General features: G+C 52.3%; 1 protein-coding gene across 8 annotated transcripts in view; it reads right to left on the bottom strand.

Annotated features, from left to right (window-relative positions):
• KCNT1 (potassium sodium-activated channel subfamily T member 1) overlaps positions 1-13,780 on the bottom strand; it is a 67,700-nt gene that overhangs the window by 39,134 nt on the left and 14,786 nt on the right. For 6 of the 8 annotated variants that reach the window (XM_051808080.1, XM_051808085.1, XM_051808081.1 and 3 more), the window contains exon 1: positions 4,210-4,527. The exons of the other annotated variants lie outside the window; for them this stretch is intronic. In XM_051808080.1, coding sequence (XP_051664040.1) covers positions 4,210-4,358 — 149 coding nt within the window. In that variant the 5' untranslated portion in view covers positions 4,359-4,527. Of the gene's footprint in view, positions 1-4,209; positions 4,528-13,780 lie in introns of those variants that run through there. 8 annotated transcript variants of the gene reach the window in all.

Below are 13,780 nucleotides of genomic sequence, written 5' to 3'. Positions count from 1 at the left end.
GAGCATACATTGGCAGGGCAGGGGTGAGCAAATCCCACCCAGGGAATGTCCCTGGCACAGCATTTCTCCTGCCCAAAGCCGCCTCGCCGGGAGCGGAGGTGCCCGACCAGCACATGGCACTGGCTGAGGGCAGAGATACAGCTCTGAAAGCACTTTTTCCAACAAAGCTTCTGTTATTAAAGAGATGTTAAAAATAAATAAATTAGCTGTTGATTTATTGTCCCCCTGGGAGGGGATTCAGCAGCACAGCACGGGGATGGTTCAGCAGGGAATCGTATCCAGGCTGCTCCAACATGCTCCAGAGAACATCCCCCAGAGAGCTGCCTGCAAGGACACAGCAGCTGCAATGGTTTCACTGGCCAGACTGGACCTGCCTGTGGTCTCCTTGTGTGCAAGTGCCAGGCAATGAAAACACACTGAGCCAGACCTGTTTGTTGATACCTGGCTGCCCCTGGCAGGAACAAAACATCGACCGGCCAGAAATTCCATTTTCAGCCGTATTTGGGTGAATTCCTCACTGCCCAGAGTGCTTTACCTTCAAGAAACCTCCCAGTAAACTTGCCCCAGCAGAATGCTGCTGTTTGCCTCTGAGGAGCCTCCAGCCACCTTGTTGACTGGAGCAGGGCTGAAGCAAAGTCCCATTTATTCCTGCCAAAAATATCTCAAACCGAGAGACGAGGCAAGGCTGCGGGAGGTGGGAACGTGCAGCCTGAAGGAGAAAGGGAAGGAAGGATCCAACTGATGGGTGAGGAGCAGTCAGCCCCCTCTGGGACACACACAGCAAAGGGACAGGAGGGAACAGGTAAGAGATGCAGAGGGAAAAATTATTCCCCCTGGGAGTGACCAAACCCTGCACCCGGCACCCAGAAAAGCTGAGAAATCTCCAGCAAGATGTTCAGAACTCAGCAGGGCTGGTCCTGAGCCAGCTGGGACAACTTTAAAGCCTGTCCAGCTTTGAGCAGGTTTGGAGCAGAGCCCTCCAGGGTCCTCTCCAATCCCAGCTCTTCTGCAATGCTAATTTTCTTCCCCAAACCTTCAGCAGTTCAGATTTCGGCAGCTCAACAAACACAACTCAAGGAGGCGAGGGGGGGACACCCAGCCCTGCCAAGGTCTGGAGTGGAGTGTCCAAAGCAGATACCTAAAGGGAATGTTTGCAATCCCGTTGGAATACCACTGTTCCCTGGGACAGGCAGTGGCCAGAGCTTCTCCTGTTTCCAGCAGAGCTGCACAAACAGGACATGGTTATCTTGTAAAAACGTTTGTTTGTGTTTTTAAACCCACTCCTCCGGTGTTACAGGGAGATCACCGGCCCATGGAATGGGATCCAAGCAGATATTTCCATGTCCTGCCTCCCGCCAGCAGCTTCTCCCCAAACAAAGAGCGCTCCACAGAGAGCTCAGAGCACAACTGGGCTTTGCTCTGACTTTGTTCCCCATCACACCTTTCCCTTTCAAATCCCTCCCAACACAAGGCACAGGGAACTGACCTGCCTCAGGAAAAACTCGGCTCGCAGGGAAAGGCTCAGCCTCTCCCGGCTTCTCCAGTCGCTATCACTGGCTGCCAGAAGAGTTTCAGTGCCCAGGCAGATGGTCTGCAGCTGAGCCTGCCCTCCCTGGCATAGCCTAGAGGCTGCCCTGCTTCCAACCTCATCTCAGAGCAGTCCCTGACATACAGGAGTAGCTCCAAGCCTCTTCAGTGGGAGATATTCCCACAGGGGCAGCCTGGGCTGGTCCCACCCTGCACACAGGAAAAAATCCTTATCCAGGATGCCCAGGGACAGTCCTGAAGTCCCCTTTTTGCCTTCCAAGTGTAGAATAATACACATCTGTGGAGTGGTTTCTCCTCAGATGAATTCAAATCCTTTCCTCCTGTTTTGACTGGGAACTCCTAAAAGCTCTGAGGTGCTGCAATGACTAAGAGACAGAGTAAGGAGGTAAATAAAGTAGGTGAGAATTATTTCACTGGCTTCAATCATCTGGAGAAATCATTTGCATCCCTGAGAACATCCTCTAACACACATCTCCTTCCACCATCACCTGCTAATTCACTCCCAACTCCCAGTGACAATTGTCGCTGCCGACTTGATAACGCTGCTTGTGTCTGGCTTTGGAGGAGACGAAGCACCTCAAACACGCTATTCATCACTCCCAAACCAATCTTCCTGCCTCTGTTGCTTGCACAGGCGGTGGAAGAGAAGTGCACAAATCTTAACTGCCAACTCATCGTTGGGAAGCAGCACACAGGGAAGGAGGGAAGCCCGGCACTCGGGAATCAGGCACCGCAAGCTGCAGCTCGCGGGGCTCTGCCCACAGGCACACGAGGACAAAAGTGTGCCACCAACTTCTCTACCTCCCAGCATCAGCTCCTCACAACAGGATTGCAGCAAACACTTAAAACTCCAGCAAAACTCGGGGAATCAGGTCTTTCACCCAGCCCTGAGGCACCCGGTGTGCTCCGCACGCTGGCCCTTGTTAAGAATCCACTAAAACACTGTAGCGATGTGATTTTTGGGATTGCTGTATCCCCCCCAGATCCAATGAGGCCTTGCAGCACCCCTCCCTTATGCTGTGCTCCCACAAGAGACAAGGAGGGTCAGCCCTGGGATGAAGATTTGGCTCCCTGGTCCTGGGCAGGAACCCGCCAAGCCCCTGAGTGCTGGAGAGAAGCCCCTCTTGCACGTCTAATCACAGCTGATTAGCAGTGGGTGGGATGAGCTCATAGGAGTCCCCAGTTGTATTTTTCTAGTCACAGCACACCTGGGTTTGGCCACTGGCCCTGCCCTGAGGGGTACAGCCCCAGCACCTGGAATGGCACAGAGAGGAGGTGTTTGCTCCAAAGACTTTGCCCACAGTGGAGCTCAGGACATGCCCTCAGAGGTGCAGGTGCCCCCAGAACAGATCCAGCTTTGGTGTCTTTTTGAAGCAATGAGACAAGACACAGAAGCAGAGCACGAGCAGCCTGATCAGCACTGGGAGCACACTCAGATTGTTCATCAAAACGTGCTCAGACCACACCAGTTCCAGGGATTTAGTCCCACTCCACCCACATGGTGCCCGTTTGCAGCTCCCCACACGTGCAAGCCCTTGCCTGGCCAAGTCAGACCCACCAGACCCAAGTGTTTGCTCACCAGAGCACCAGCACTGGTGCCATCTGGAGAGCTGGCACATCACACCAGGGACACACCAGGACTCTGCCTCCCAGACCTGGAGACTGAAGCATGTGCCCGGCACGGCTCGGCACCGGGAACGGCCGCGCCGGTGCTCCCGCAAGGCACACCTCCCTCCCCGGCTTCCCCCGCGGGGACACAGCTGCTCCTCCTGGCTGGGTGCCACCCTCCCCCCAGATATGCCAGGAGACTGAGGCTGAGGCGTTAATTCATTCCAATCTGAAGCCAAACAAGTAAAATTCACCACGAGCAGAAGCCTTCCTACCGTGCCCATCTGCACCAAACCACATCCTAGAAGACGCACAGTACACAGTCACAGGTGAGGCAGTTCCTGCCGGGAGGGGAGGCAGCAGGGATGGGCTGAAAGGTTGGATAGATGGTGGAAAAAAAACCAAACAGAAAATGGAATGAACAGAACAAGGACTGAATTGGTGACATATGGATCCTCATCGTAACTAGGGGACCTGGCTCCTTCTGAAACACTGTAATCCCAGCGCAGTGTAAAGCATTTCCATCCTCCTGAAAAAACAGCTCCTTCCTGGCTGTACACTCAGCTGTGAGCTTGCAGAAAGGCTGCAGCACTTCCTACAGCAGCTTTTTTTTTTTTTTTTGTATTGCAGTTACAAGTAAATTCTTGCTCAGATGGAGCATCTCTCCTGCCATGCAAACATGGGGCTACTGTACAGCGCCGATCATGATGTTAGCAGTGTAATTAAGCTTTGGTTTTATACTGCGCAGAGAAGGTGCAAGGCAAGTTAACAGTGGTGTGTGGCAGCCCCACGGACTCAGGCTGCCATTCAGACATGCTTTAGGCATATAAAAAAATCAAGAAGCACTTATAAAAAATTTAAAAGGATTGGCTTTCTTCTGCCCCAGCTCCCTATTTCATAATACAACTTCGGAGCCGGTGTGGCTCTATGAGAAGGATTTGATCCACCACCCCTCCAGCCCGTGGAGGCTCTAATCCTTCCCCTCTCATTTAAAAGATAAAAGGTGCTGCCTCCCCCCCACCCACCCCACGCACCACTGCAGTCCTGCAATACCTTTGTCCGACATCACTCCCCATGGATCCCATCCTCCGAGACGGCAACAAGGGGCTCACCCCATGGACATCTTCTGTCGTCGCAGGCGGGACGGTTTTGACATGGGAATTGCTCTCGGAAGGGGAATTCTTCAGCTTGGCTCTCGCCATCCTGCGAGCCTTGGCTGCCTCTGTGACTTCCTCCTGTTTCCCCCCTGAACTCTCTCATACATAGCAATCCTCACCGCAATCAGTTTAGAGCTGTCGGCACGTACCATCTCCTTCCTTCTTCTCTCTCCCCAGTCACGGCTGCTCAGTGGAACAATCCTGCCCTGTACATTTATTTTGGTAGTGAGGGGAGTCAAGGCAAACTCTGTGGCCTTGCTGCTGCGACGAATTTGGTGCAAAACAACCGAGAAAACATCCACAATGCAGAAATCCCTGAAAGGGCTTTGTTTGCTGAATAATGAAACTGCCCTGCCTCGGTTAAAGGAAAGATTGCACTGCTCTTATCACCACAGGCAGGGCAGGGGCTGGAGGATTATATTTTTTTTCCCCATCCCTGTTTTTCAGTAGCAACGTGAGGGGGAGGAAGCTTTTTTATCTTATTCCTCTGTGTACAGAGCAGAGTGTGGACTGCGTGCCAGGGAACAGACTCAGCAGGCTTGGCTCGCACACACAAAGCAGCAGAGCAAGGTCCCCTCCTGAAAGCACCCAGTGTGAACCCAGAGGAGAGGAACTCACTGCTGGGACTCAGGCACTGCTCACCTGGCCAGGCAGGTGCACGTTACCTGGCCCAGGACGACCCAGATTTCCCTCTTCAGGTGACAACAAAAGCTGCTGCTGATGCTTGGCATCGACCTCTGAAGATGTCAAACAGAAAAGAGAATTCACTGTGGCCAGTGGAGACCTGAGCAGGTGATACCCCCCCAAGTCCCTCAGTGCAGGTGGGATTGGAAAGGGGGGGAGGGGGAAATGGTGATGTATCCTGCCCTCTTTTGGGGATGCCACCAGTCCACAGCTGCTCGTGCTCAACGGCAGCCCCAACAAACAGCATCTTCCAGTGGCCCTGGACGGTGCTGCAGCGCTGTGGGGGGGGCACAGGGCTCAGCACCACGGACAGCGGCGGCCCGACACCACCCCAGCTCTGCCACATCACCCACAGCACGCCAACATCCCCCCAAGGCCTGCCACCATCACCCCGAGTCATGCCAACCCCACCCCATGGCGTGACAACACCCCACGCCAGCGCTGCCCCGCGGCCCAGCAGTGGGTGGCAATGTTGCCCCACCAAGAGTAAATCAAGGACTGACCCCAGCAGGATATCACCACAGGAACAAGTGCAAATAATTCAGCTTCACCAGGGGGTTCCTTTAAAATTGACATGTCAACATATGGAAGGGTCTTCCCAGAGTCTGGGAATGGCAGCTGGGCAAAGGCTGGCTGTGAGGGGAGGGCAGGAGCTGCCTTGGAATGGGAAATCTGGGATCCAAAGTACTCCCCTGACAATCCCTTCTGGCACCAGCTCTGTGTCCCAACCACACCACACACTTCCATAATCCCACCAGGCTGTCAGAGCACTCGGCACCAGCGTCCTGCACCAAGCTCTGGGAAGCAAAGGCCAATCCTTCCCTTGCCCTCCCTCACCAGGGAGCTGCCAGGCACGACCAGCTCTGCTCTCCCCCAGAGATCAATGCCCAACAGTGATCTGCCCCATGACACAAAGGCAGTTCCCAGCTGCTCTGGGAAGAGAAACAAAGTCCCTGTTTCCTGTTAACCAAATCCTTGTTTCCCTACTCCGGGCATTATTTCTTAATGGGATTTCATCCTACAACATCCTTTATTTCAGCATTTTGAAATGTAAAATGGATAAAAACCCACAGCCCATTTGCTAATGTGCCAGCTTTCAGAGTACATTTAATTTCTTGTTTTGCCTCAAAGTGATTCATTAGCTCAGTGCATTCATTTCCTACCCGAGTCATTCCTTTCTGCTTCATGGTTTGATTCAGCCTCATCTTCAACTTATTGCTCCATCTCTCTTTACTTCAGGGTGTTGTTCTCAAACCCCAAATATAATCACTGCTGTCAGCCCTCTGAATTGGAATGTGCCCAGCCCAGGGCCTGATGAATCCTCCTGGACTGAAGGAGCCACTGGGATGGGGGCAATCAGGTCTCTCTTTTTGGGAGAGTTCTACAATTCTATTGTATTCCTGATTGCAGAAGAACATTAATTTTAGGACTGAGATTAGATGTGAAAAGTGGCTTATGCTTAAGTTATCATCTCAGCACTAATGCCATCACAGAGCAGCATGAACAGGGGAGGGATTAGGGAAAGACCTGGGGAATTTTAATGGAAAATGGAAACCCTCCTGTCATACTTTTGCATAAGGTGACAAAAAGCACATCAAAAAACCCTTTCAGGAGCTCTGCCTGCAGGAGCCCCTCTGTGAAGTCACCTTCTCTGTCAAGCACTTGAACACAAACCCAGACAGGAAAACCAGACAGGGGGAAATGACCCAACACCAGGTCAGGAGAAGCTGCAAATGGGGCCGTGGGTGTGAGCAACCATTCCCCTCCGAGGGGGAAAACAGGTCACCCGGTGCCGAGGAACATCTGCGAGGCTGGATGACCCCACAGAGTGACTCAGAGAGCTCAGCTCTGCCCTGAGCTGCTGAAGCAGTTCTGTCAGAAAAATATCCCTCTCTCAGCAATGCAACGTGTTCCCCACTTCACCTCAAGATCTACAGCCCCGGCAGCGTCTCCCCTCCCAAACCTCCTCCCCGACAGTCTCCGAGTGCTGGTGTGTCAGGAGGAGCAGCTGAGGGAGAAGGAGTAAAGCAGGAACTTGGAGCAAAGGCAGCCCAGTCCATCCAGCACACCCAGAACACCCACTCTGGCTGAGAAACAGCCTGTTCCTCGAAAGAGCCGTGGCTGGAAGTGTCCCCTGAAGCACAGCTCGGTGAGCCAGCCCTGCAGGGACAGTTTCGGCCGTGCTTCCACCCATGGAGTCCAGGGGCAAGCCACACATCAGGCACCTTGTTTGAACAGCACGTTCTCCCAGGGAATCCAGGAGGGAAAAATCAACAAAACACAATCCCTGTAACATCAAAGTCCGAGCAAGAATGCCTCTGGTCCAGAAACGTTCCCCACGCCAACTGAATGCCAACCATCTGACTGCAAGCCAGGAAATCGATGTTTAATTTTAGTTTGAGAGCCCATTACAAAGTGCTGATTTCCCATTTCAGTGTCTACATTATGCAGAGACCACTGCTGTGCCGGGGGGCTGGGGAGATGGCTGGGAATTGCTGAGCAGCAGTTGCAGGGGTAATAATATTTCTGAAAATAAGATTTAGAAAGAAGCAGATTCTTCATTGCTCCTAATTGAATCCACAGCAAGTGCATTGTTAAATATTCTCCCTCTCATCCAGGTTGGTTTCAGTCCCGACTGCCAAAACTCCCTTCACGCACGTATTCAACTTATTATTAAAAAAGCATGACCCAATCCATCAGAACAGGTTCATGAAACAGGAAGGGGTTGGGTTTTCCTCATTTTCTTCTGGCAAACAAACCTGTTCTGCTGAGATACCACCCGAGGGTGTTAAGTGTGCAAAGCCTTCTGCAAGGAAAGCCACTTAAATGTATTTAAAAATCTTCAACAGTCACCTTGAAAGGCATCAGCTCTGCAAAGACAATTCCAAACCCACAAAAAGTAGCCTGGGTAGGGAAGCACATTTTGCCAGAAGACAAAACCAGCTCCCGACCACACCAGCACCTCATGGGAGACTTTATCAGCCATGGCAGAGCTGCTGCTCTACAAGAGGGGCTGTGTTCACACAAACAGAGTGTTAACTCAAGGGAGTCGGAGCTGAAAAGTCATTAAGGTTCATTATTACCCCCTCCAGCAACCCCCTGGTTCTATGGAGCCACTGGACAAGCAGCTCTAGGAAAATCAACTTCCCCTGCACGGCCCCTCTGGCTGCTCCGTGCTCCTGCTGCCTTGGCAGGGCACCCCTGATCTCCCTTTATTTAATAACATAACACCAAGGAAAAACAAGATCCCATGGCATTTACTACTGCCACAAACACTTCTTACATTTCAAGACCCCAACAAATGCCACAGCACGACATTAATGGCTCAATAAACTCCAGAGCACAACCAATACTTTGACAAATGCTACAACCCCCCCTGGCCCAGCCTCTTGCTGAAGTGTTTTTCATGAAGTGCACAAGCATCAGTTTTGCCCTGGAGTCGCCAGGGGATGCCCTATATTGTCACCAGGCACTTTGCAAAATTGCTTTTCAAGAGCTGCCAATGTTTGGAGGTTGCCAAGGCTCAGGCAGAGCCCTGCAACCACCCCCCCAGCTCCCCACCGAGGCTCCTGCAGCCAGCCCAGCACCAAGCCACTTCAAACACCAGCAGACACATCCCCCTGCAACAAAGCTGCCTGGAAATGTCCATATTTTTGAAGAAATCTAAAGATCTGGGTTTTTTTTTTTAATGTTTACTAATCGTTCTCTGTTCCAGTGAGAAGTTAAAATCACAGAAGTCGGAGGTTCTGCTTCCTCACCAGAGTACTTTTAACTCTGTCATTTCTTTCAGTGAAATAACAAATTTGCCAAAAAGAAAACAATGCAAAAAAGCAACGTTGATGCTCCATCCCCCTTCTTTTGGCCTTTCCATCCTGGAGTGGTGCCAGTGCTGCTCCCCTGCACAGGGATGGGTGGGAGCATGGACACACTCAGGGCACCCTGAGCACCCAGGAGTCCCTCACCTGCTCCCCTGAACAGCACACCCTGCTCAAGAACGGCCAAATTAACTCTTTTCCTAACAAGACAGGCCCTTCTCCCTGTATTTTTGACTATCCATCAGCAGCTGGAGTTGCAGCCCATGAGAGGGTTGAACCCAGAGAGCTTCATTCCTTTTACAGTCACAAATACAATACCAATACATTGATTAATTCAGATTGCAGATATTAGAATATACAGGAGATGCTTGGCAACCCTCTCTGGGCAGCGAGGATGTATATATTTATTAATAAAAGTGCTTAGAGAATACTTTATCTACTGATTCAGAGTCAATTAAAAAAATTCTCTCCATTTTTTTTCCATTAGCCTGGAGAGGAAGGTCCTCTCTGGCCCATGGCCTGGGAGCAGGAGCCCAGCACTGCTGAGAGAGCCAGCAGGTCTTTCTCAGAGATGAGCTGTGCAGTGAAAATCGGGGTTTAAAAGACACAGAGGATCAAATCCTTCCTGAAGGAAAGCCAGGGATGGATGGGGACTCCTACCTGCTGCTCCCAGAGAGGTGCATCCAGGTGAGCTGGTGCTTCCCAGGGGCTGCTCCCCATGAGAGAGACATGGATCCCCCACACAGCCAGAGGCTGGTGCTGTCAGAGCAGGGCAGGGCAGGGCCAGCTGAGGCCACAGCAGCACTTTGCAATTCAAAGCACTTGCAGACATCTCCTGCATTGAAGCTCCTGCAGCCTCCGTGTCTGAGGGTTGTGGGTCCTGCTGTCCCCACCCCTCAGCAGCAGAGTGCCAAAGATAATGGGAGGATTTCCCAGAATTTCAGCTTTCTTTGAGGTCAGTCCACGCCTTGGCATCTCCACAAACAGCACCAGTAAGGGGCTGGGAGCAGCAGGGCAGAGACACACGAGAAGCCTCACAGTGACTCCCCCACCTGTGTTCCCATTATTATTATTCATATTATTCATAATGCCCATTACTGTCACCGCAGCCAAAACAAGCCTCTATTACCCTGGGCTCAGCACAGGAATCAGTCCTTTTCCCTGCAGTCTGGAGAGGGCCAAGATGCACCAGGGGGATGCAGAGCAGGACAGAGAGGATGGAAAAAAAAAGCCCCGAACTCAGTGACTTCACAGGAACTTGTAAGAGGTCACAGCCTCTCTGAGTCCTTCAGCTAAGAAAGGAATCTATTGCTAAAGGAACTATTTCAGTGGAATTTCTCCATGTACTACATGGAGCACACCAAGGTCCAGAGGACAGTCAGGAGCTGGGAGCTCTGGCTCTGAGCAGCCAGAGAGGGGACGGGCAGAGGGACCAACACCCATGGGATTTAGGGCAGCAGCAGCTCCTGGAAGTGCCCACTCACCAAGACCCAGGGCACCAGTAAATCCACACTGTGCCCTCTCCTGCCTTGACTTTCCCTGGTTTCTGTTCCCTCCACACACTCCCTTGGCAGGGTTAATGCCTTTGCACCACAGGCTCTGACGAGTTCCCCGAGAAGCCGTCAGATGGATCGACACCACTGTGAGTTCTCCTTTGTATCTAGGACTCCTCCCTGACATTTGTCTTTAAAAAGCAACACCATTTATATGAGAAGTTGATTAATTCCACTTGTTATAATTACTCCCACAAATAAAACCAGCTATTCCCCCCCTGTGAACATGGGGGATAATGGTCCTTACCCTTCGCAGCGAAGCGTTTCAGTTCCAGGGGTGAGGAGCTCTGTACCAAGAGCTAAGTGTTATTATTAAACTGTCATTAAAAGCATTTCAGGAAAAGTTCACAAAACTGCAGGGATTTCTGTCATCACAGTGGCTGGCTGGGACAGCAGTTGGGTTGAGTGTTACTGCCAAAATCACAGTGGTACCAAATTCCCTGTCTCCGTTCTGGAGTTTCAACTGGAGACCACAACCACCTTTGGAAGGGACTCACCTCCAAGCATTTCCCTGTTTCAGTGCCCTGTGGGACTGGTTCCCACCACGGTGGGATTGGGAGGTTGCTCCATCCCCACTACACTTCCAGAGGGTGCTCAGCACCACAGAAACCCACCAGGAGAGAGCCTGGAGCAGGGGAACACTGATACTCACTGCCACCACTGCCACCATCCCACAGTTGCCAACCAGTGCTGCAGCAAACACCAGGCACTCCAAGGCCCCTGCATGACACAGGCAGAAATTCACTGGCTGTGTTTTGTTCCCTCCCTTCCCCTATTTAGTCTTGGCAGCTGAGCCAGGCAGCACAACCAAACAGCACCAGGCAGCAGCTCCCTGCATCGCCCAGCGACTCCTCAGCAGAGCTGGGGAGACTTCCCCAATAAACCAGAGCACTGGAGTTTTGGGGAAGAAGGAACACTTTGGAAAGCGCAGAGGAGAGTGTATTTAGCAGCAGCAAGAGAGCTGGAAACAGAAGGAAGCCTTTGAAGAGCTGGGTTGATGGAGAGAGATGGAAAAATTATGTAAAGTAAGAAAACACATCCAGAGCTTGCAGGCAGGCTGCAAGCCCGGAGGGGGACGGGTTCAAACTAGAAGAGCCTTTGATTTCTCTCCTCTTCCAAGTGTCCCCTGCATTAACATCTCAAATGTTAACAATTCCCAAATGTCAGTGCTCAGAAGAGACGACCCAGGACTTCAGAAACTGCCCAGTAACAGGCAGCAGTGCCCTGTGGTTTCCCTCCCACCCAGTGCCACAAGCAACCCCGGTTGCTCCCACTGCCGGGGCCTTGGCTGGTCCCCCCATGGATGGATGGAGGGGATTCCCAAACAAAACCCCTCCTGGCTGGCCCAGAGGAGGGAGGGCAGGTTCCCTTCACCAAGTAACTCCCCAGCTACCCAGGGAGTTGGCAAGAGCCCTTATATAACTGCGACGCAAGAGCCTCGGCGCTGAATCCCAGAACTGTCATCGCAGCCTTTGCAAAGCCATTTTTACCTCTCTAAGTGTGGCTCATCAGCGACCAACGTGAAAGCTGCAAACCCAGGATGTTAACTTGGGGCTGCTTAGCAGGGAGAAGAGAAACAGAGCAGACTTGAGCAGCTGCTGAACAAATATCCCCACAAAGTCACGGTGCCTCTGACACGGTTCCTGTTTCCGTGGTGCATTTTAAGTGCTCACAAGCAGAGCAATGAGAGCCTGAAGCCTTACAGTGACTCCTAATCTCTTCCCACTTCTTCCCAAAGCAGGTTAAAATGGCTGGAGGAGAAAGGGAAGGTAAGCGTGTACCTGTCACAGCCGCTCGAGCCAGAGAGGAAGTTAAAAGCCCTGGGGTAAAATCTAAATATATATCTGCAAGGGAAGCAGGAAAAGACTCCAGGCAGAGAGCACAGTAATCAGGCACGGCCAAGTCACTTTTCCAGGTGAGTACATAACGGGGTCACTATCTGCTTCCCAAGATTTAATGAGCCCAGCGCCGGGTCCTCACCCAGGCGGAGTTGGCAGGAGGTGCCGGCAGGGACGGGCAGCGCTTCCCGGAGCATGAGTCAGCCCCGGCTGCGCGCAGGGAGGGAGCACTGCGGGAGCGGCAGGGACGGGAGGCAGCGATGGCACAGGAGGTGCCAGGGCAGCACCCGAACCCAGCCGGGGGGAGCGGGGGGCTCCGGGCTCCCCCCGGCACAAGGCTCAAGCTCAGGGAGCAGCCGGCTGCGTGACTGCCCTCTGCCAGCAGCTCCTGTTCGCTGCCTCCCAGCAGCAACGATCTTTGCACCATAAATGTTTATTGCTTGAAGCATTTGGGCGGGACTTTCCCCCCGGGAGTCTGAAAACGCCTTGGAAACATCTCCGGGTACCACCGGCAATACTCACCAGAGGGGTGGGGCAGGAGAGGTCCTGCACCCAAACTGGGTCAGGAGGAGCATCAAGCCCACAGCATGTGGTGGAATTACCACAGCAGCTCTCTAATGGTCCTTCCAGCCTCTCCAAGGGCCTGAGCCCCTGCAAGGCAGGACCTTCCCCTTGCTGCCCTCCTTCTGCAGGTGGCTGAGCCAAGACCCTGAGAAAAGACAGAGATGCTCTGGGCATCCTCAGCCAGAGGCCAAGGGCAGGACAGGCAGCAGGACAGACAGCAGCACTCAGCCCCAGCTCCTGGGGCACATCATCCACTCACACTCTGCTCCAGGGGACACCCTGCTCCCTCGGGACTCACCCCAGCTTTTCCCAGGGGATGTGACAGGCAGCAAGAGCTGGAAAGGTGCCTGGTGCCTCCCCAGACGCCTCTCATGAACCCTTCCAGCACTTGGTTCCCAGCCCAGCAGCAAAGTGCCTTCAGGAGCTGGAGATGCTCCGGCTGGAGACGCTCCGTGGTGTTCCATCAGCTCCCTCGCTGCTGCAAAACACCTCCCTGGGCTCCCTGGCAGAGCTCACCAGGAAGCAATTTCACAGAGACTTTCAAAATGCCAAAGTGATTCCCACTTTGCAGTCTTAAAGGACTCCAAGCCTTCCTTTTTTTTTTTTTTTTTGCATGTCATTTTTGCAGCAACTCCACTTCTGAAGTATTAAAATCGTAAGGAAACCCGAAGCAGTGTTCACTTATTACATGGCACTGAGAGTTTCTGCTTTAAAGATGGAGAATTTCAGCTCCTAGAAACTTTCTTAAAACACTTTTTTTTTTAAAAGCCCACCAGAATTCCATGAAAAATTATCAACATTCAAAGGGCAAAGTCTGGCTTTGGGGTTCTCCATCAGCTCTGCCAATTATGTCTCACGGTAATAAAATTTCCTTCCCTCCCCAGGGTCGCTGGATCATGCCAGGTCCCATCTCCCAGACATTCTTCCCTTCTGTCACCATTCTTTTTGTAATACATTATATAAGACAGAGAAAATGGCAAGCCCATATAAAGATAAACTCACAATGTGCTGCA

The sequence above is a fragment of the Manacus candei genome, unplaced genomic scaffold (assembly GCF_025592945.1).
Source record: "Manacus candei isolate 608988 ecotype Guabito, Panama unplaced genomic scaffold, ASM2559294v1 h1tg000071l, whole genome shotgun sequence".
NCBI lineage: Eukaryota > Metazoa > Chordata > Aves > Passeriformes > Pipridae > Manacus > Manacus candei.
This window is presented reverse-complemented; position numbering and strand designations above follow the sequence as displayed.